The sequence below is a fragment of the Pongo pygmaeus genome, chromosome 21 (assembly GCF_028885625.2).
Source record: "Pongo pygmaeus isolate AG05252 chromosome 21, NHGRI_mPonPyg2-v2.0_pri, whole genome shotgun sequence".
NCBI lineage: Eukaryota > Metazoa > Chordata > Mammalia > Primates > Hominidae > Pongo > Pongo pygmaeus.
The window spans coordinates 46,169,100-46,191,491 of NC_072394.2; the positions used below are offsets into that span (position 1 = coordinate 46,169,100).

The 22,392-nt window shown below is 45.0% G+C and overlaps 1 protein-coding gene across 4 annotated transcripts in view; it reads left to right on the plus strand.

Annotated features, from left to right (window-relative positions):
* IFT52 (intraflagellar transport 52) overlaps positions 1–21,720 on the plus strand; it is a 54,437-nt gene extending 32,717 nt beyond the window's left edge. For all 4 annotated transcript variants that reach the window (XM_054467298.2, XM_063659345.1, XM_063659344.1 and 1 more), the window contains 4 exons: positions 10,385–10,472; positions 11,608–11,716; positions 16,956–17,101; positions 21,432–21,720. In XM_054467298.2, coding sequence (XP_054323273.1) covers positions 10,385–10,472; positions 11,608–11,716; positions 16,956–17,101; positions 21,432–21,479 — 391 coding nt within the window. In that variant the 3' untranslated portion in view covers positions 21,480–21,720. The remainder of the gene's footprint in view (positions 1–10,384; positions 10,473–11,607; positions 11,717–16,955; positions 17,102–21,431) is intronic.
* Positions 21,721–22,392: the final 672 nt, after the last annotated feature.

Consider the following 22,392-nt stretch of genomic DNA (forward strand, 5'->3'; position numbering starts at 1 on the left):
AACGGGGCGCAGTGGTGGGCGCCTGTAATCCCAGCTACTCAAAGGCTGAGGCAGGAGAATCGTTTGAACCCGGGAGGCAGAGATTGCGGTGAGTCGAGATTGTACCATTGCACTCCAGCCTGGGCGACAGAGGAAGACTCCATCTCAAAAAAAAAAAAAAAAAAAAAAAAAAATAGGGTGATCAGGATGGCTTTATTGAAAAGGTGATATTTGAGGAAAAACCTGAAGGAGGTAAAGAATTTAGCCTTACGGCTATCTGAGGGAAGAGTATTCTGGGCAGAGGAAACAGCCAGTCCTAAGACCGCAAGACGGAGAAATGCCTGATACATTCAAGGAAGAGCAACAAGGCCACTGCAGAGTGAGTAGGGGTGAGAATGGTGGGAGATCAGGCCTGGCCTACTTGTTTGCCTCTGTAAGGACTTCCTTGGCTTTCACTCTGGGTGAAAAGAGGAGCCACTGAGAGTTCTGAGCAGAGGTATGGCATAATGACTTCCTTATATCCCGAATGTCAAGGAGCAAGAATGGAGGCAGGGCCTGTCACAGTAACTCAGGCATGAGTTACTTGGGAGGCTGAGGTGGGAGGATTGCTTGAGCCCCAAAGGTTAAGGCTGCAGTGACCCACTCCAGCCTGGTCAACAGAGACAGATCTTGTCTCAAAAAAAAAAAAAAAAAAAAGTTGCAATAACTGAGTTGAGAAAGACTGCGAGTAGATTTTGCAGGAAGAGCAGAAGTTCAGTTTGAGGTATATGGAGTTGAGATGTCAATTAGGTATCCAGATGATGTTTAGTAGCAGTTTTATATGTTAACCTGGTGGTCAGAAGAGATATCTGAGCTACACATTTAATTTGGGAGTTTGGGGGCACATCTGTATTTCATCTAAAGCATACATCTTTTCCTTTTTTTTTTTTTTGGAGACAGAATTTCACTGTTTTTGCCCAAGCTGGAGTGCAGTGGCGCAATCTCTGCTCACCGCAACCTCTGCCTCCCAGGCTCAAGCAGTTCTCCTGCCTGAGCCTCCTGAGTAGCACCACCATGCCCAGCTATTTTTGTATTTTTAGTAGAGTCGGGGTTTCACCATGTTGGCCAGGCTGGTCTCGAACTCCTAACCTCAGGTGATCCACCTACCTCGGCCTCCCAAAGTGCTGGGATTAAAGGCATGAGCCACAGCACCTGGTCCTATTTTCAAATCTATAAAATCAGGATGAATCTTTTTTCTTATTTTTTGCCTTTTTTTCTTTCTTTTCCTTTTTTTCTGTTTTTCAGGATGAATCTTAACAATAGATGATGTATTAGTTTAATTAGCATTTTTTTCTTTCAATGGACCATAAATTATGGTGGATTCTTAGATTTGATGAAATATGGTAGATAGTATGTAAAGCCATGTGACTGGATGAGCTCACAAAGTGTTATAAGTGTTGATAGAGAAGAAAAAAGGACCATCTATTGAGCCCTGGGGCACCCCAGAGTTTAGAATTTAGGAAGAAACAGAAAAGCCAGCTGGGCATGGTGACTCATGCCTGTAATCCCAGCACTTTGGGAGGCCGAGGTGGGTGGATCACTTGAAGCCAGGAGTTTGAGACGAGCCTGGCCAACATGGTGAAACCCCATCACTATTAAAAACAGAAAAAAAATAGCTAGGCATGGTGGCACATGCCTGTAGTCCCAGCTACTTGGGAGGGTAAGGCAGGAGAGTCACCTGAACCCGGGAGGCAGAAGTTGCAGTGAGCCAAGAACACACCACTGGACTCCAGCCTGGGCAACAGAGCAAGACTCCATCTCAGAAAAAAAAAAAAAAAAAAGGAAAGGAAGAAGTAGAAAAGCCAAAAGAAGAGATGGAAAAGCAGCAGCCAGTGTGAGATGAAGAAAATCAAGTGCATGGTATTCTGAGAGCCAAGCAAAGAAAGTCTGTCAAGATGGAAAGGGTAATCAGCTGTGTCAGATACTTCTGATGGGTCATAAAAAATGAGGGTTGAGAATTTATCATTGGATTTAGCAACATGGAGGTCACTGGTGATCTAGACAGGGTCTTTTTTATGACATGGTGAGAGTGAAAGCTTATTTGAAATTGGTTTAAGAGAGAATTGGACATAGCAAATATAGATAGCTCTTTTAAGGTATTTGCTACAGAGAGGAACAGAGCAGGGGCAAGGGCCAGGGTCAGTAACTAGCTGGAGGAAGTAAGGTCAAGAAGGTATTTTTTGGATGGAAGAAGTCACAGGATATTTTTATACTGGTGGGAATGTTCCAGTAGAGAGAAAAATGGATAATGTAGGAGAGAGCGAGGAAAATGCCTGGCGTGAAACACGAGAGTAAGCGAGAGACAATGGGAAAGGGGGTTTGGTAAGTGGTCTTAGCTCTTTTTCTTTTTTTTAAAGACAGGTTTCACTGTTGCCCAGGCTGGTCTGGAACTCCTGGGCTCAAGCAGTCCTCCCACGTTGGCCTCCCAAAGTGTTGGATTATAGATGTGAGCCACCATTCCCAGCCTGGCCTTCGCTTTTATTTTTATTATGTCATATATATATATAGAGAGAGAGAGAGAGAGTTTTTTTTTTTGTTTTTTTTTTTTTTGAGATACAGTCTCACTCTTTACCCAGGCTGGAGTGCAGTGGCACGATCTCGGCTCACTGCAACCTCCACCTCTCAGGTTCAAGTGATCCTCCTACCTCTCAGCCTCCCTAGTAGCTGGGACTACAGGCGTGCACCACCACACCTGGCTAATTGTTACATTTTTAGTAGAGACAGGGTTTCACCATGTTGGTCAGGCTGGTCTCAAACTCCTGACTTCAAGTGATCCACCCGCCTCAGGCTCCCAAAGTGCTGAGATTACAGGCATGAGCCACCACGCCTGGCCCAGTCTTAGCTTTTAGACAGGAGCATGGATCATTCAGTTGGTAACAGATAGGAAACATGGGTGCAGACTCTGATGGATGAGAAAAGTTGTTGATTGAAGATTGTGGAAGTTCTCAGGGCTTCAGTCCTTTTGATGAAATAGGAAACAAGATCATCAGTTAAAAATTACCAAAGAAGCCGGACATGATGGCTCACACCTGTAATCCCAGCACTTTGGGAGGCTGAAGCGAGCGGATCACGAGGTCAGGAGTTTGAGACCAGCCTGGCCAGTATGGTGAAACCCCGTCTCTACTAAAAACACAAAAATCAGCCGAGCTTGGTGGTTGCGCGCCTATAGTCCCAGCTACTCAGGAGGCTGAGGCAGAAGAATCTCTTGAACCTGGGAAGCGGAGGTTGCAGTGAGCCGAGATCGCGCCACTGCATTCCAGCCTGGGCAACAGACAGAGCGAGACTCCATCTCAAAAAAAAAAAATTGCCAAAGAGATAGTGGAGATTTAGGAGAGAAGGCATATATTAGGCCTCTAGGGGAGTGGGAGAGGGAGTAGACAAGGTTTCTGTAGAAGGATTTGCCAATCCCACTGGAGGTTAGAGGTTTTGGATCTAAAGTTCTACAAACCAGTAGAGTGGTATGTTTTCCTCCAAACTTGTTTAGCTATGTAGCCGCCGGCAGAGTGGGCCCAGACATGGATTTAACCATTGTGATTTTGTCAAGCAAGTGGTATAAAGAGGAAGGGGCAATATCTTTTGTAAATGCCCAGGAATTATTTAGTTGCATGTTTTAGTATAAACAGTAACTGCTATAATTGTGGTTTTAATTAGCTTATTTTGTAAAACCTTATACATCATATCCAAAAGCTCTGTTGTACGTTTTTGTTTTTTTGTTTTGTTTTGTTTTGTTTTTTTGAGATGGAGTCTTGCCCTGTCACCCAGGCTGGAGTGCAGTGGCGCGATCTCAACTCACTGCAAGCTCCGCCTCCCCGGTTCACACCATTCTTCTGCCTCAGCCTCCCGAGTAGCTGGGACTACAGGCGCCTGCCACCACACCCAGCTAATGTTTTGTATTTTTAGTAGAGACAGGGTTTCACTGTGTTAGCCAGGATGGTCTAGATCTCCTGACCTCGTGATCCGCCTGCCTCGGCCTCCCAAAGTGCTGGGATTACAGGCGTGAGCCACCGAGCCCGGCCCCAACTTAAGTTTTACAGACAATGAACCCCCACTTTCTTCCAAGAGCCTGCAAATACTACCACATTTACTGTTTACAACAATTCTGAAAAGTAGAGCATAGCTCCATAGTTAACTTCTAAGAAGCTGAAGCTTGGGACAATTTGCTCTAAGTTAAACAGCTACTAATCAAGCCCTGACTAACAATTGTCCTTAGCTCCCCTCTCATCTCCCCTTCCTTCAATATTAATAACAACTAACGTTTATGTACTTTGCATTATCATGTAACAACCACAGTGAGGTTGTTATTTCCATTTTACATCTGAGGACGCTGAGGCACAGAGAAATTAAGTGATTTGCTCAAAATCACACAACTAGTTTTCATTGGGACCTGAATTTGAAGCCAGGCAATTTTAACTCTGAATCTTGGAAGAAATTATCTGAAAATGTGTTACTGTAGGAGGCGAGGGTGCTTTTAAGAAACAGCAGGACCGAAGCCTCCAGAGCTACCAGGGCGTGACATCTGCATCACCCCTTCCACAGGTGACAGCCCGATCACAAATCCTGTAGCTCCTGGCTGCATGTTTGGCTCTTAACTTGCTTGGTTTTGAGCTCTGGTGTTCTCTTCCTCCTCTGCAGCTCAGGGCTTTTCTAAGAATAAAAAAAGATACATCTGACCACTCTGCTAGCCAGTTGCAGTCTGACCAGCTTCTGCTGTTTTGGCCTAATTCTCCCCTGATATGTTTAAACCAGATCATTATGATAACTCTTCAGTGTTAAATGAAGGATTAATTGGAACTGCCTACTATCTTAGTGTCAGCAGAGTCAAATAGTGGATGTTTCAGAGACTTAGACAACTCTTGTATTTGTCTTACATACCACAGCAGAGGCCAGTAGTTACTGGCTTCTGGTGTCTATGTGGTAAGCTCAGATATTTTTATTTGCTAGTAACATCTTTCAATAGTTTATCTTTTCTGAGTTAAAATTCAGTTAGGCTTTAAATATCTATGTCAACTACAGGGTGTTGCTCTGAAGTAATTTCATTTGTCCATTGGGTGTTTATCAATGCCTGTGGAGTATGAGGTAGAGGCAGATGGTGTGGAGTCCCTGCCCTTAGAGTTCATGGTCTGATGGGCTGCGGCTTGAAACATGGAGTGGTGAAAACGCAGTGCCAGAGGTCAGGCCATTCCTGAAAGATGTAGTTCAGCGCCATTTCACAGATGTATATTTAGCTTTTGCGTCTGTTCTTCCCTTGGTTTTAAGATGAGTTTCTCCAGTCCCTTACCCAGTTCCCATCAAGCCATGTTGGCTAATGGTAGGAGGATAATTAGGGCAGGTGGTGAGCAGAGTGGAGGAAGGGAAGACTTAATGGGACAAAGCCTTTGCTCCAGCACAGTCAGCTCTCTCTGGGGACAGAAAGCGGAAATAAATTCACAGCTGGGATAGCCGAGGCTAGGACTCAGCAGCAGGATTCTTTGTGAGCAGGTAGTAAGGATTTTAGTTTAAAACTGCCCCTAATCACTTTTGATTTTGGGGCAGACCAAAGTAAAGATTCTGGTTGGCAGAGATTGGCTACGTCTGAGTTCTGATCTTGCCTTTGTCCCATCTTAACCATATGACTTTGGGAAGCTACTGTTTATCATTCCTGTACCTCAGTTTCTTCTATAAGAGATTATCCCACTTTCCACAGTTGTATTGAGGATTAAATGAAATAAGTTTAAGTGCCTAACACAGGGGTGGCATAATACATGGCATATAGCAGGTGCTTGATAAAAGTTATTTCTCTTCCCTCTGTGGAGATCTGCTGCTCAGTGCTAGGAAAGATTCTCCCCAAGCACCTGGAAATAGTGGAGGAGGTAACAGCAGTGAGCTCATCTTTCTGCAGTCACAGACCTCACTCATAGAAAAAAGCTGCCATGATCTTTGTCCACTCATTGGCATTTGGTTTTCTAGGTTAACTTTGAAGGGCCACAAATATATGTACAATTTAAACTGGATGACGATATTTTACTTTGCCTCTCCCCCAGAAAAGTTTAGCCAGCTTAAAAAATTGCATACAATGCAAAAGGATAACATGAATGTTTGAGAGAATGAAGGCAAAGGAGAAGCCACAATAGAAAAATAATGCAGGGGTAAGATGAGCTCAGCTCTGTAGGCTCGCTCCTAACACTGATCCTCTGCTGGAGTCACTCTGGCTGGCCTGCTATTCTGTGAAAATGCCAGGCACCCTTCTGCCTGTTCTTGCTCTTGCCTCTGCCAGGGACACTTTTGAAGATAACTGCATGACTTCCCCCCTCCCTCACTCAGGGCTCCTCTGACAAGCCACACTCCCTGCCCCTTCCCCTTCCCTGTCTCTTTCTCCTCTGATTTGTCTTTTTTTTTTTTTAAGACGGAGTGTCGCTCTTGTTTCCCGGGCTGGAGTGCAATGGCACGATCTCCGCTCACCACAACATCCGCCTCCCGGGTTCAAGCGATTCTCCTGCCTCAGCCTCCTGAGTAGCTGGGATTACAGGCATGCGCCACCACACCTGGCTAATTTTGTATTTTTAGTAGAGACGGGGTTTCTCCCTGTTGGTCAGACTGGTCTTGAACTCCCAACCCCAGGTGATCTGCCTGCCTCGGCATCCCAGAGTGCTGGGATTACAGGCGTGAGCCACTGCGCCTAGCCTATTTATCTTCTTAATACTTATCAGTTCCTGACATCTTTTTTTTTTTTCTTTTTCTGAGACAGAGTCTTGCTCTGTCTCCCAGTCTAGAGTGCAGTGGTGCGGTCTCAGTTCACTGCAGCCTCCGCCTCCCGGGTTCAAGCAATTCTCCTGCCTCATCCTCCCGAGTAGCTGGGATTACAGGCACACGCCACCACGCCCAACTAATTTTTGTATTTTTAATAGAGATGGTGTTTCACCATGTTGGCCAGGCTGGCCTCCAACTCCTGACCTCAGGTGATCCACCCACCTCAGCCTCCCAAAGTGCTGGGATTGCAGGCATGAGCCCCCGCACTCGGCCAGTTCCTGACATCTTACTAGTTTTTTTGTTTAGTGTGTGCCTCCCCTCCCCCTACAATGTAAGTTCCGTGATGGCCTGCCTTGGCATCTTCTTTTACTGTTGCTGTACTCCTCATGTGTAGAACTGCCTGGTACATAGTGGATATTCAGTAATTATTTGTTGAATGAGCACACAGAAGTGCACATCATACAGATCTGTTTACTTGCCAGAAACAGATATCAGATTTGACTCCTATCTCTTAATGGTGAAAAGAAATAAAAAAAACACAGGAGTTGCAAGATGCACTGTGTCCATCAGGCAAAAACAAAAAGCTTATTTAGGAGAAACCTGATATGAAACTTGAAAGAAATGTTTCTTTTCAGTTCTCAATGAGTAATGTATGATACGGTAGAGAAGATTCCTGAAAGGATCATTACATTATTTATAACAACACATTTGGTCTTTTGTCTCTTTTTAATTTGGACTTTATTGTATTCATAGCTTTAACTTTTTAAAAGTCAAAATTGGCCGGGCTTGGTGGCTCACGCCTGTCAATCCCAGCACTTTGGGAGGCCGAGGTGAGCGGATCACCTGAGATCGGGAGTTAGAGACCAGCCTGACCAACATAGAGAAACCCCGTCTCTACTAAAAATACAAAATTAGCCGGGCATGGTGGCGCATGTCTGTAATCCCAGCTACTTGGGAGGCTGAGGCAGGAGAATCGTTTGAACTCGGAAGGCAGAGGTTGCAGTGAGCAGAGATCGCGCCATTGTCCTCCAGCCTGGGCCACAAGAGCGAAACTCCGTCTCAAAAAAAATAGGTCAAAATTATTTATCTTTCAAATCATGTATTAACTATTATTTGTAATCCACTATGATTAAGACAGAATTTGGGGCTGGGCACAGTGGCTCACACCTGTAATCCCAGCACTTTGGAAGGCTGAGGTGGGTGGATCACGAGGTCAGAGTTCGAGACCAGCCTGTCCAACATGGTGAAACCCCATCTCTACTAAAAATACAAAAATTTGCTAGGCATGGTGGCACGCGTTTGTAGTCCTAGCTACTCGGGAGGTTGAGGCAGGAGCATCGCTTGAACCCGGGAGGCAGAGGTTGCAGTGAGCTGAGATCGCACCACTGCACTCCAGCCTGGGCAACAGAGTGAGACTTTGTCTCAAAAAAATAAATAAAAGAGAATTTGGCTGCCTTAGGTGAGCAGTTAATACCAATCAAAAGAAAATTTAAGATTGAAGTAGCTGTAGAGTGAGGAAGACCCTCATTCCCAGGAAATCAATTTCCATCTTTGGACAAATCTCAATACCAGAAACTGATTTAAAAAGAAAAGGTTGGGTGCGGTGGCTCACGCATGTAATCCCATCACTTTGGGAAGCTGAAACAGGAGGACCTCTTGAGGCCAGGGGTTCGAGACCAGCCTGGGCAACATAGTGAGCTCTTGTCCCTACTAAAATTTTTTTTAAAAATTAGCAAGGCATGGTGGTGCACACTTGCTCGTAGTCCTGGCTACTCAGGAGGCTGAGGTAGGATGATTGCTAGCTAGAGTCCAGGAGTTCAAGATTAAAATGAGCTATGATCGTACCACTGCACTCCAGCCTGGGTGACAGAGTCAAAATTTATCTCAAAGTCAGTGTTTAGATTGTGGTTTTTGTGCATAAATGAAAAAAATTAAAAAATCGAAGAAGAAAAAAGATAAAGCACATAATACTTTAAACATATGGATGCATATGAGTGATATGGGAAGAATAAATTCAAATTTCAAAGTTGGAATTAATATAGGTATTATTATTTTGGAAGGGGAAATCTCAAACCTTTGCACTAAATCAAAGAAAAAAATTCAGAATTTCAACCAGTCACCAAAGAAAGTGAAACACTACATATCTACATGAGTATCTGAAACAGACAGAAACTAGACTAACTGCCATGAAATTAAATCCCATTAAAATATTTCATTGAAATCCCATTGAAATACGTTAACATATTCTGATCTAAAATGAAAAAAGATTTAACTATGTAATCTATGTAAGTTAGAAGGCGTATTCTATTTAGAGAGTTGATTAACATTGATATTATTTTATGAGGTTTTTTTTTTTTAACTTTTAAGTTCAGGGGTACAAGTACAGATTTGTTACCTAGGTAAACTTGTGTCATGGGGGTTTGTTGTACAGATTATTTCATCACCCATGCATTAAGCCTAGTATCCATTAGTTATTTTTCACGATCCTCTCCCTCCTCCCACCCTCCAACCTTCTATAGGCCCCAGTGTGTATTCTCTCCTATGTGTCTGTGTGCTCTCATCATTTAGCTCCCACTTATAAGGACATGTGGTAGGCTGGGTGCGGTGGCTCATGCCTGTAATCTCAGCACTTTGGGAGACTGAGGCGGGTGGATCACGAGGTCAGGAGTTCAAGACCAGCCAGACCAACATGGTGAAACCCCATCTCTACTAAAAATACAAAAATTAGCTGGGTGTGGTGGCGCGTGCCTGTAATCCCAGCTACTTGGGGGGCTTAGGCAGGAGAATCACTTGAACCTGGCAGGCAGAGGTTGCAGTGAGCTGAGATCGCGCCACTGCACTCTAGACTAGGTGACAGAGCAAGACTCTGTCTCCAAAAAAAAGAGAGAGAAGAAAAAAAAGGACATGTGGTATTTGGTTTTCTCTTCCTGTGTGAGTTTGCTAGGATAATGGCCTCTAGCGCCATCCATGTCCCTGGCAAAGGACATGATCTCATTCTTTTTTTTTTCTTTTTCTTTCTTTTTTTTTTGAGACAGAATTTTTGCTCTCTTGCCCAGGCTGGAGTGCAATCGCACGATCTCTGCTCACTGCAACCTCCGCCTCCTTGGTTCAAGCGATTTTCCTGCCTCAGCCTCCTGAGTAGCTGGGATTATAGGCGCCAGCCACCACACCCGGTTAATTTTTGTATTTTTAGTATAGACAAGGTTTCACTATGTTGGCCAGGCTGGTTTCGAACTCTTGACCTCAGGTGATCCACCCACCTCGGCCTCCCAAAGTGCTAAGATTATAGGGGTGAGCCACTGCGCCCAGCCAATCTCATTCTTTTTTATGGCTGTGTAGTATTCATGGTATGCACCACATTTTCTTTATCCAGTCTATCATTGATGGGCATTTGGGTTGATTCCATGTCTTTGCTATTGTGAATAGTGCTGCAGTGAACATATGCATGCATGTGTCTTTATAATACAATGATTTATATTCCTTTGGGTATATACCCAGTAATGGGATTGCTGGGTCCAATGGTATTTCTAAAAATAGTACTGAACCACTGTATTTCATGGAGAACAACACAGTGTGGTCAGGTAGACATGCTGTGCTATGGTGTCTTGATCCCTGCTTTTTTGTTTGATTATGAACACAGGGCTCACGAGCAGCTAAATGTGAAACATGAACCACTCCAGCTCATCCAGCCTCAGTTTGAGACGCCGCTGCCAACCCTTCAGCCTGCGGTGAGTAGGTGTGCTTGGGGGATCCCACTGCAGAGCCCCACTGTTGCCCTTATCTTGTCAGCAGGCCTTCGCCGTGGTCCCTTCCATGTGCCATTTGTGGCACTCCTTGTGGAGTCATAGTGCTCTGTCTCTAAACATACATGGACACCAAATTTGTTAATGTTCTATAGAGACTTCCATGTGGTATGCTTCCAAATTGAGGAATCAAGGATGTGGAGCCTTCTGGCTATTAAACATTTCCTATTCCCATCTTGTGGGGTTGGAGGGCATATATGAGATTTCTTGGATAAAAAGGAAGAAAACTTTGTACTGCCATTCCAGGTGTCCAGGCCTGATTCATAGCATAATTCTCACAGCACAAGGGATAGTTATGGTTATGTGTGTAAATAGGTTATTTTTCAACATTTCAGTCCAACAGTCACTCAACTTGCCTTTAAAATTACCTTGTCTCACCACATTCTGAAATGTTATGAGCCAGTTGGCTTGATCTTGCTTGGTAGCTTGAAATTGGCCATGGTGAGAGGATTTACATTACAGAAAATGGTAAATGCTACAAAACAGGCCTTCAGTTTTGTTTTGTTTTGAAAGTAGTTAAACATTTACCCGCATACCATTGGTTCATACCTACAAAATGTGACTCCAGGTTCAATACTTTCTACACTAATCTGCATCTGGTTCTCCAAATAACTTCCATCCCTAAATACTTATGATTAAATGAGAAACAAGTTGTACAATCAAATGTTCAACACAAACCTAAGCCCCAAGCTTTGTGTCATCGTTCTGAGTTAATTAGCATTGGTATGTCAGCTTGGTCAGTTTAGTGGTAATTAGAGCTGGTTCCACTTGGTTGTTTACAGTGGGCTAATAATCTTTCTTGGTATGGGTCTAATGGGTGAGGGTAGACGAGGTGATGGGAGTTTCGGTATTTCATCCTCAGGGAAGAGCTGAGTTACTGTTGTGTAGGGGTTTCCGTGTGGTGTGGTTCCCAACTGAGGAATTAAGGATGTGAACTTCCTTATTCTCCTTGTATCTCATCACTGTTAGTTATGACTTTGGACAAGCTCTTTCTAGAGAGACTTTATTTCCTTTACCTTATCCTCCCTCATTTCTAAATGATGACTTTATTTCATTTTAGGTTTTTCCTCCCAGTTTCCGGGAGTTACCACCACCTCCTCTGGAGCTATTTGATTTAGATGAAACGTTCTCCTCTGAGAAGGCACGGCTGGCTCAGATTACCAATAAGTGTAAGTTTGGCCAACTTTTTTTTTTTTTGAGACGGAGTTTCACTCTTGTTGCCCAGGCTGGAGTGCAGTGGTGCGATCTCGGCTCACTGCAACCTCTGCCTCCCAGGTCAAGCGATTCTCCTGTCTCAGCCTCCTGAGTAGCTGGGATTACAGGCATGCGCCACCACGCCCGGCTAATTTTTGTATTTTTAGTAGAGACGGGGTTTCATCATATTGGTCAGGCTGGTCTCGGACTCCTGACCTCAGGTGATCCGCCCGCCTTGGCCTCCCAGAGTGCTGGGATTACAGGCGTGAGCCACCACGCCCAGCCTAAGTTTGGCCAACTTTTAAACTTTGTTTTCTCTTATGAGTTTTATTTAATCATGAATTTCTGAGAATTGCTATGAGAGAAAGCTTAGAGTTTGTTTAGGGAAAACAAAATATGAATAGGAGTATAAACTTACCATTCTTATTTATGTCATGTAAATAATGTTGGTTGTTCTTCTCGAGGCTATTTAGTTCAGTGAATTAGAACATAGTGCCAAGCAGAAAGCCAAAGGTTTCAGCTTTGATCCCTGTGAGTCCTTAGTTCTGACCTATTGAGAGACCATAGAATTAATCTTGACCCTGGCTGCCACTTAGCAAATCTCAGTCAGTGGTCATAGGAGCAGCTAAATAAGGAAATTGAGTAGGGCCCAAAGAATCATAGAGACTTCAAACTGGACAGGATCTGAGAGAGAGCCAAGTGTGCCCACTGTGACATATGGATGAAGAAATGAGGCCCCAGGGCACACAGCTCCACGGTGAGTGGTCCTCCTGACTTTTGGTCTGGGGCTGCTCCTGACATGAATTGCCTCCAACACAGCAAATGGGTCTGCACATATATGCTCAGAGGCATAAAATTAACGATCCACTTTGAGGCAGTGACCCCACTCCTGGGAGTCTAATCTAAGGAGATTATATATATATTTTTTGAGACAAAGTTTCACTCTTGTCACCCAGCCTTGGGTGCAATAGTGCCATCTCAGCTGGCTGTAACCTCTGCCTCCTGAGTTCAAGCGATTCTCCTGCCTCAGCCTCCCAAGTAGCTGGGATTACAGGTGCCCACCACCATGCATGGCTAATTTTTGTGTTTTTAGTAGAGATGGGGTTTTACTATGTTGGCCAAGCTGGTCTAAAACTCCAGACCTCAGGTGATCCACCCGCCTCAGCCTCCCAAAGTGCTGGGATTACAGGCGTGAGCCACCGCGTCCGGCCAACTTCTACACTATTTATTTTAAAAATACAATAAATTCGGGAGGCTGAGGTAGGAGGATCGCTTGAACTTAGGAATTTAAGACCAGTCTGGGCAACATAGCAAGACCCTGTCTCTAAAAATATATTTTTAAAAAATAACAATTTTTAAAAATAGAAAAAAACTATAAATTTGGGAATAGCTTTAATGTCCACTAGCAGAGTAATGGTCTTAAACTGCGTCACAATCATTTGGTAGGAGAATATGTAGTCATTATAAAAGAGGTTCACAAAGGCTAGGGAATGACACATATGACACAGACAGAATTTAAGAGAGAATCCTGAATGAAGAAAGCAAGATATAAAACTGTATGTACAAGAGGATACCAGCTATGTCAGCAACATCTGTATGTGCCCAAAGCCCAGAAAGAAGCAAAATGGAAACAGTTCAGTGTAAACAAAGACCTTTACTGCATCTCTCTTCTGTGGCAGGCATTGCTGTGCGTCCTGGGCAGTCAAAAATGAGCAGGACATAGTGATGAGTCCAGGAGGAATCACAGAACAGTGAAGAAGCAGAAGCTTTGACTTGGCATTTCTGTTTCTAGCAACTGTCCTATGGAAATCCTTGTAGAAATGCAAAACAAAAAAGATATAGATATTAATTATAGCATTCAAAAAATTGGAAACAGTCTAATGGTCTATCCATCATTAGGGGGACTGGTTAAAAAGAGTATGAAATAAGCCTGGGTGACATAGACCCCATCTCTACAAAAAAAAAAAAAAATTGCCTGGGCACAGTGGATCATGCCTGTAATCTCAGCACTTCGAAAAGCCAAGGCAGGAAGATCAGTTGAGGCCGGGATTTCAAGACCAGCTTGGACAATAATGAGACCTTGCTCAAAAAACAAAAAAAAAGGCTGGGTGCAGTTGCTCATGCCTGTAATCCCGGCACATTGGGAGGCCAAGGTGGGCAGATCACCGGAGGTTGGGAGTTCAAGACCAGCCTGACCAACATGGAGAAACCCCTTCTCTACTAAAAATACAAAATTAGCTGGGTGTGGTGGCGCATGCCTGTAATCCCAGCTACTCGGGAGGCTGAGGCAGGAGAATCGCTTCAACCCAGGAGTTGGAAGTTGCGGTGAGCCGAGATCGTGCCTTTGCACTCCAGCCTGCGCAACAAGAGAGAAACTCCGTCTAAAAAAAAAAAAAATTTTTTTTAAGTAGCCAGGTGTGGTGACGCATTTCTATATTCCTAGCTACTTGGAAGGCTGAGGTGGGAGGATCACTTGGGCCCAAGAGTTGGAGGCTGCAGTGAGCTATGATACACCTTGCACTCCAGCCTGGGTGACAGAGGACCCTGTTTCTGAAAAATAAATAAATAGAAACAAGATAGAATATTACATACCTGTTAAAAGAAAAATGTAGCCTGGGTGCAATGGCTCACACCTATAATCACAGCACTTTAGGAGGCTGAGGCAAGAGGATCACTTGAGACCAGCCTGGGCAACACTGTGAGACCTCTTCTCTATAGAAAAATAAACAAAATTAGCCGGGCATGGTGGCTCACTCCTGTAGTACCAGCTACTCAGGAGGCCCAGGTGGGAGGATTGCTTGAGCCTAGGAAGTCAAGGCTGCAGTGAGCTAAGATTGTGCCACTGCACTCCAGCCTGGTTGACAGAGCAAGACCCTATCTCAGAAAAGAAAAGGCCAGGCGCAGTGGCTCATGCCTGTAATCCCAGCACTTTGGGAGGCCAAGGCGGGTGGATCACAAGGTCAAGAGTTTGAGACCAGCCTGGCCAAGATGGTAAAACCCCTGTCTCTACTAAAAATAAAAAATAAAAAAATTAGCCAGGCATGGTGGCGGGTGCCTGTAATCCCAGCTGCTTGGGAGGCTGAGGCAGGAGAATTGCTTGAATTCGGGAGGTGGAGGTTGCAGTAGGCCAAGATCACGCCACTGTACTCCAGCCTGGGTGACAGAGTGGGACTCCATCTGAAAAAAAAAAAAAAGAAAAGAAAAAAAATGCAGGGCATAAACTTTGATACGGAATGTCCATAATACATCATTAAATGATGAAGTCAACTTAGAAAACTATTCTAGTTTGATCCCATTTTTGTGAAAACTTACATTTACACACAGAAGCATACATAGCAATAATAATTCTAGGTAGTTGGTGGCAGTAGAACTAGGATGAAACATTGCAGCTGTGGGTTTGAATGTCTTAGTAAAAAACATACATTTCTATCAAAACTTAAAATGCAAATCAGAAGGAGAATAAATAAATTACAGCTGGGCGCAGTGGCTCACGCCTATAAGCCCAGCGCTTTGGGAGGCCAAAGCAGGTGGATTGCTGGAGCTCATGAGTTCGAGACCAGCTTGGGCGACATGGTGAAACCCCGTCTCAATACAAAAAATCAGCCAGGCGTGGTGGTACACACCTGTAGTCCAACCTACTTGGGAGGCTGAGGTGGGATGATGGTTTGAGCCCAGGAGGCGAAAGTTGCAGTGAGCTGAAATCATGTCACTGCACTCCAGCCTGGGTGATAGAGCCAAACCTTGTCTCAAAAAAAAGGAAGAAAGAAATTACAGTATAATGTGAGAAGTGCAGTAATGGCTGTCTATCCTACACGTAGGGCTCCAGAGGATAGCTTCACAGAGCTATGTTGTTGGTGGAATTATGGGTGATTTTTTTCTTTAATTTTCTTTCTATAATATTGTTTGTTTTGGGGGGTTTTGTTTTGTTTTGTTTTGAGACCTAGTTTTCCTCTTGTTGCCCAGGCTGGAGTGCAGTGGCACGATCTTGGCTCACCACAGCCTCAGCTCACCGTAACCTCTGTCTCCCGGGTTCAAGCAATTCTCCTGCCTCAGCCTTCCTGAGTAGCTGGGATTATAGGCATGCACCACCACGCCTGGCTAATTTTGTATTTTTAGTAGAGACAGGGTTTCTCCATGTTGGCCAGGCTGGTCTCGAACTCCCGGCCTCAGATGATCCACCTGCCTCAGCCTCCCAAAGTGCTGGGATTACAGACGTGAGCCACCACGCCCAGTCTTGTTTTGTTTTTGAGACGGAGTCTTGCTCTGTCCCCCAGGCTGGAGTGCAGTGGCGTGATCTCAGCTCACTGCAACCTCCGCCTCCCAGGGTTAAGCAATTCTCCTACCTCAGCCTCCCGAGTAGCTGGGATTACAGGCACATACCACCATGCCCAGCTAATTTTTTTGTATTTTTGGTAGAGACAGGGTTTCACCATGCTGGCCAGGCTGGCCTCAAACTCCTGACCTCGTGATCCGCTCACCTTGGCCTCCCAGAGTGCTGGGATTACAGGCGTGAGCCTTCACGCTCGGCTGTTTTCTTTTGTTTTGTTTGAGATGGAGTCTGTTCTGTTGCCCGGGCTGGAGTGCAGTGGCGCAATCTCTGTTCACTGCAACCTCCATCTCCAGAGTTCAGGTGATTCTCCTGCCTCAGCCTCCTGAGTAGCTGGGATTACAGGCCTGCATCACCACATCCGGCTAATTTTTGTATTTTTAGTAGAGATGGGGTTTTGCCATGTTGGCCAGGCTGGTCTTGAACACCTGACCTCAAGTGATCTACCTGCTTCAGCCTTCCAAAGTGCTGGGATTACAGGCATGAGCCACCACACCCAGCCAATACAATATTGTTTTAGTAAATGCTATTTTTAATTACCCATATGCTTTTCTATAGTCCTCTTTGTTGCATTCAGGGAATGATAATTTGATTTCCTACTGTTGCAGCTGTTCTTTCTAACGTAGGAATACTAGATCTGAGGAATAGGAAAGCCAGTACCAGTCCAGTTTTATTCTGATTAAGAGTGCTTTTATTATAAAAGCAGCACATTAGAGAGCTCTAGAGTTTTTCAGTGTTGAAATCCTGTAGTCACATTACTTTAGGAAGAGGTGCGTGATCTTAGGAAATGTGGAAACATGATAGGGCATACCTGAAACACACTAAGTCTGTACTTTGGGAAGGGCAGAAGTTAAGAATTAATCTAACTACTACTCCAACTGTCTTAGGTACTGAAGAAGACCTGGAATTCTATGTCAGGAAGTGTGGTGATATTCTTGGAGTAACCAGTAAACTACCAAAGGACCAACAGGATGCCAAACATATCCTTGAGCACGTCTTCTTCCAAGTGGTGGAGTTCAAGAAATTGAACCAGGTACAGAGCCTACAAGGCACAGTGTAGTGGGAGCCCCTCCAGTACTGGTATCTTCCATGGACTGTGCTTGCCATGTTTTATGACGTTGATTCAGCCTGTAAATATTTATTAAGCATCTACTAGGTGAACAAAACAGACAATAAACCCTGTACTTATGGAACCTATATACTAGCTGGAGGATATAGACAATAAGCAGTAAACATAAGTGAGTCACACAGGATGCTAGAAAATGGTAAGTGCTTTGGTATAAAAGAAGTGGAGGCCGGGCGCAGTGGCTCATGCCTGTAATCCCAACACTTCGGGAGGCTGAGGTAGGCAGATCACCCGAGGTCAGGAGTTCAAGACCAGCCTGACCAACATGGTGAAACCCCCTCTCCACTAAAAATACAAAAATTAGCCAGGCATCATGGTGCGTGCCTGTAATCCCAGCCACTCGGGAGGCTGAGGCAGATGAATCACTTGAACCCAGAAGGCAGAGGTTGTGGTGAGCTGAGATTGTGCCATTGCACTCCAGCCTGGGCAACAGTGAGACTGTCTCAAAAACAAAACAAAACAACAACAACAAAAAACAACTGGGTGTGGTGGCTCACACCTGTAATCCCAGCACTTTGGGAGGCCGAGGCAGGTGGTTCAGCTAAGGTCAGGAGTTTGAGACCAGCCTGGCCAACATGGTGAAACTCCATCTCTACTAAAAATATAAAAATTAACCAGGCGTGGTGGTGCACGCCTGTAATCCCAGCTACTAGGGAGGCCGAGGCAGGGGAATCTCTTGAACCCAGGAGGCAGAGGTTGCAGTGAGCCACGATGGCACCACTGCACTCCAGCCTGGGCAAGAGAGTGAGAGAGACTCTGTCTCAAAAAAAAAAAAAAAAAAAAAAAAATAGAGCTGGGTGGTAAGAGAGATCAAGTGTGCTGAGTGTGGCCGTGATGACTGGTGAGTATTAAATAGGGAGATCGGGGGGGTCTCATTGCAGAGTTGTATTGGAGCAAAGATTTGAAGGTGTTGAGGGACTTAGCCATGCAGATATCTGGGGGAGGAGTGTCCCAGGCAGAGGGGAGACGTGTGCAAAGGTCCTAAGGCTAGGCTGTGCCTGGTATGCTTGATGAACGGCAGTGATGCCAGTGTGACAAGAGAACAGAGGAAAGGACAGAGCCGTAGAACATGAGGTGAATCACCTTATGTTAGAAATCATCTTTCTCAGGCCGGGCACCGTGGCCCACACCTGTAATCCCAGCACTTGGGAGCCCAAGGCGGGCAGATCACAAAGTCAAGAGATTGAGACCATCCTGGCCAACATGGTGAAACCCCATCTCTACTAAAAATACAAAAATTAGCTGGGCGTGGTGGTGCATGCCTGTAGTCCCAGCTACTCGGGAGGCTGAGACAGGAGAATTGCTTGAACCTGGGAGGCGGAGGTTGCAGTGAGCCAAGACCACACCACTGCACTCCATCCAGCCTGGCGACAGAGCAAGACTCCGTCTCAAAAAAAAAAAAAAAAAAAGAAATCATCTTTCTCTGACTGAGGACCAAGAACTTTAAAATTATCCCTGGCCTTTTTTCCATTGCTTGACAGGATTTCAAAAATTGAATGCCCAACCAGCGTTGGTAAATAGGCATTCATACACTACTGATGGGAGAATAATTTGGTTCCACTTGTCTGGTGATATTTTTATAATACTGTTGAAAAGCCCTAAAATGTATATACCTTTGACCCATTCTAATCTTCAGAATTTGTTTCAATAATATAATTCGGAATATGTACAGATTTATCAACCAGGATTCTCAGTGCCGCATTATTTTATAGAAGAAAACTCTTCATCAATAGGGAACTGGTTAAGTATCCTAGGGTACATCCATAAGTTTAAAAATGTTTTTAAAAATGTTTGGCCGGGAATGGTGGCTCACGCCTGTAATCCCAGCACTTTGGGAGGCTGCGGCGGGTGGATCACGAGGTAAAGAGTTCAAGACTAGCCTGACCAACATGGTGAACCCTCATCTCTACTAAAAATACAAAAATTAGCCAGGTGTGGTGGCGTGCGCCTGTAGTCCCTGCTACTCAGGAGGCTGAGGCAGGAGAATTGCTTGAACCAGGGAGACAGAGGTTGGCAGTGAGCCGAGAACGTGCCATTGCACTCCAGCCTGGGAGACAGAGTGAGACTCCATCTCAAAAAAATAAATAAAAAATAAAAATAAAAATGTTTAAGGACTTGGGCCAGGCGCTGTGGCTCACGTCTGTAATCCCAACACTTTGGGAGGCTGAGGTGGGCAGATCACTTGAGGTCAGGAATTCGAGACCAGCCTGGCCAACATAATGAAACCCCATCTCTACTAAAAATAAAAAAATTAGCTTGGTGTGGTGGCCTGTGCCTGTAGTCCCAGTTACTCAGGAGGCTGAGGCAAGAGAATCACTTGAACCTGGGAGGCGGAGGTTGCAGTGAGCCAAGATTGCACCACTGTACTCCACCCTGGGCAACAGAGTAAGACTCAAAATAAAAAAAAAAAAAGTTTAAGGACTTGGGAATACATTCGTGATACAGTAAATATGGGGTGAGGAGAGACTAAAGAACAGTATATAGAGAGATTCTACTTTCTTTACAGAATACACACAATACACACATAGAATTATTTCACATAATAAAAAAAAAATAAAGATATTTATCCTTGGGGCCCAGTGCAGTGGCTCAAGCCTGTAATCCCAGCACTTTGGGAGGCCAAGGCAGGTGAATCACGAGGTCAGGAGATCGAGACCATACTGGCTAACACAGTGAAACCCCGTCTCTACTAAAAATACAGAAAATTAGCCGGGTGTGTTGGCGGGTGCCTGTAGTCCCAGCTACTCAGGAGACTGAGGCAGGAGAATGACGTGAACCCGGGAGGCAGAGTTTGCAGTGAGCCGAGATCATGCCACTGTACTCCAGCCTGGGTGACAGAGTAAGACTCTGTCCCCCTCCAAAAAAAAAGATATTTATCCTTGGGCTGGGCACAGTGGTTCACGCTTGCAATCCCAGCACTTTGGGGGGCCAAGGTAGGTGAATCATTTGAGCCCAGGAGTTCTATTCCAGCCTGGGCAATAGAAACTCCACATCCATAAAAAAATACAAAAATTAGCCAGGTGTGGTGGTGTGCACCTGTAGTTCCAGCTACTTGGGAGGCTGAGGTGGGAGGATCATCTGAGCCTGGGGAGGTTGAGGTTGCAGTGAGCGGTGATCGTGCCACTGCACTCCATCCTGGGTGATAGAGTGAGACCCTGTCTTTAAAAAAAAAAAAAAAAAAGATAGTGTTTAATTTTTATTTTCCTTCTTTATTAAAATTTCTATAGTGGGCCGGACGCGGTGGCTCACGCCTGTAATCCCAGCACTTTGGGAGGCTGAAGCAGGAGGATCATGAGGTCAGGAGATCGAGACCATCCTGGCTAACATGTGAAACCCCGTCTCCACTACAAATACAAAAAAAATTAGCCATGCGTGGTGGTGGGCACCTGTAGTCCCAGCTACTCGGGAGGCTGGGGCAGGACAATGGCATGAACCCGGGAGGCAGAGCTTGCAGTGAGCCGAGATCACGCCACTGCACTCCAGCCTGGGCGACAGAGCGAGACTCGTCTCAAAAAAAAAAAAAAAATTCTATAGTGACTGTGTCACTTTTGCAGCAAAAAAAAGAGTGTTTTGTTGTTTAATGTAAGCAGGCAAAATTCAAGCTTAGGATTCCAGATGCTGAGTGGAAAGACCAATTAGGTTCTGAGCCTCTCCTGGAAGGAAGCTGGCTGTGCCAGATGCTCATTTGGCAGTGTTTTACTCTCCACCTCTAGCATGGTGCTGGAGGCTGGGGCCATAGCAGTGAACAAGATGAGTGTGGTCCTTGCTGTGCCTTTCAGAGCTCTGTGTAGTGGGAGACAGAAGTGTATGGGCAGTTACCGTGGTCTAAGTGCCATCCATGAAGGGAACCCAGAGATGAGGGTTTTGATGTGGCTGCTCAGCAGTGAATGATGGGATGGGAGGTCAGGTAGGTTCCCAGCAGTACTCACTCTGGTGGCATGCTAGGACAGGCACCCAAGGCCATTGTAAGAAGTCTGGTGTGGTCTTCGCACCAGTGCTTTCAACTCTGTTTGTTACTCATCATGGTGGTTGGTTGGCAGTGGTCACAAGCCCTGCCCTGGTAGGGCAAAAGGATCAAAATTTGATCCTTGGGTTGGATTCAGCCCTAAAGCCAGATATTATGTATATGTCCTAATTAATGAAGATTCAGAATCTCTAAATTCCAAAGCACTGAAGAGTTTACATTTCAGGCTTTATACTGAAATACTAAAATTCTGTGTCTTATTCTCTCATCCAGGAACATGACATCGATACAAGTGAAACAGCGTTCCAGAACAATTTCTGAAGACCATGCCTCTTGAAGCTTTTTCTGCCTCCTGATTCTCTCTTTATAAACTATTTTCAAATTGTTTTTCAACTCCTTATCAAAATTGTTTATACACTCTTTCCTCCATGAGCTATGGAAGGTATATATGCATCTTCTGTAATACTCAGATAGGTATAAGATTTTTCACAAAATCCTTATGTAAGATATATTCCATTTTTAAAAATTAAATGTATGGTTGCATCTGTCTTTTTATACCCTATGAAACAGTCTTTCATTGAATTTTTTTTTCAGCCCCAGTTCTGGATTTGAGTCTTTTATCAAAGACATAATTAACTCTCAAGCTTGTTGTGAATACTGTACAGCTTTCTGGACCGGTTGAAAGGATACAACACTGGCTGGACACGGTGGCTCACTCATGTAATCCCAGCACTTTGGGAGGCCGAGGCGGGCGGATCACTTGAGGTCAGGAGTTCAAGACCAGCCTGGCCAACATGGTGAAACCTGTCTCTACTAAAAATACAAAAATTAGCCAGGTGTGGTGGCATGTGCCTGTAATCCCAGCTACTTGGGAGGCTGAGACAGGAGAATCACTTGAATCTGGGAAGCAGAGGTTGCAGTGAGCCGAGATCACGCCACTACACTCCAGCCTGGGTAACAGTGAGACTCTGTCTCAAAAAAAAAAGGGGGGGATGGGAGGCTAGGTGGAGTGGCTCATGCCTGTAATCCCAGCACTTTGGGAGGCCGAGTTGGGTGGATCACGAGGGCAGGAGATCGAGACCATCCTGGCTAACACGGTGAAACCCCATCTCTACTAAAAGTACAAAAAATTAGCCGGGCTTGGTGGCACACGCCTGTAGTCCCAGCTACTCGGGAGGCTGAGGCAGGAGAATCACTTGAACCTGGGAGACGGAGGTTGCAGTAAACTGAGATT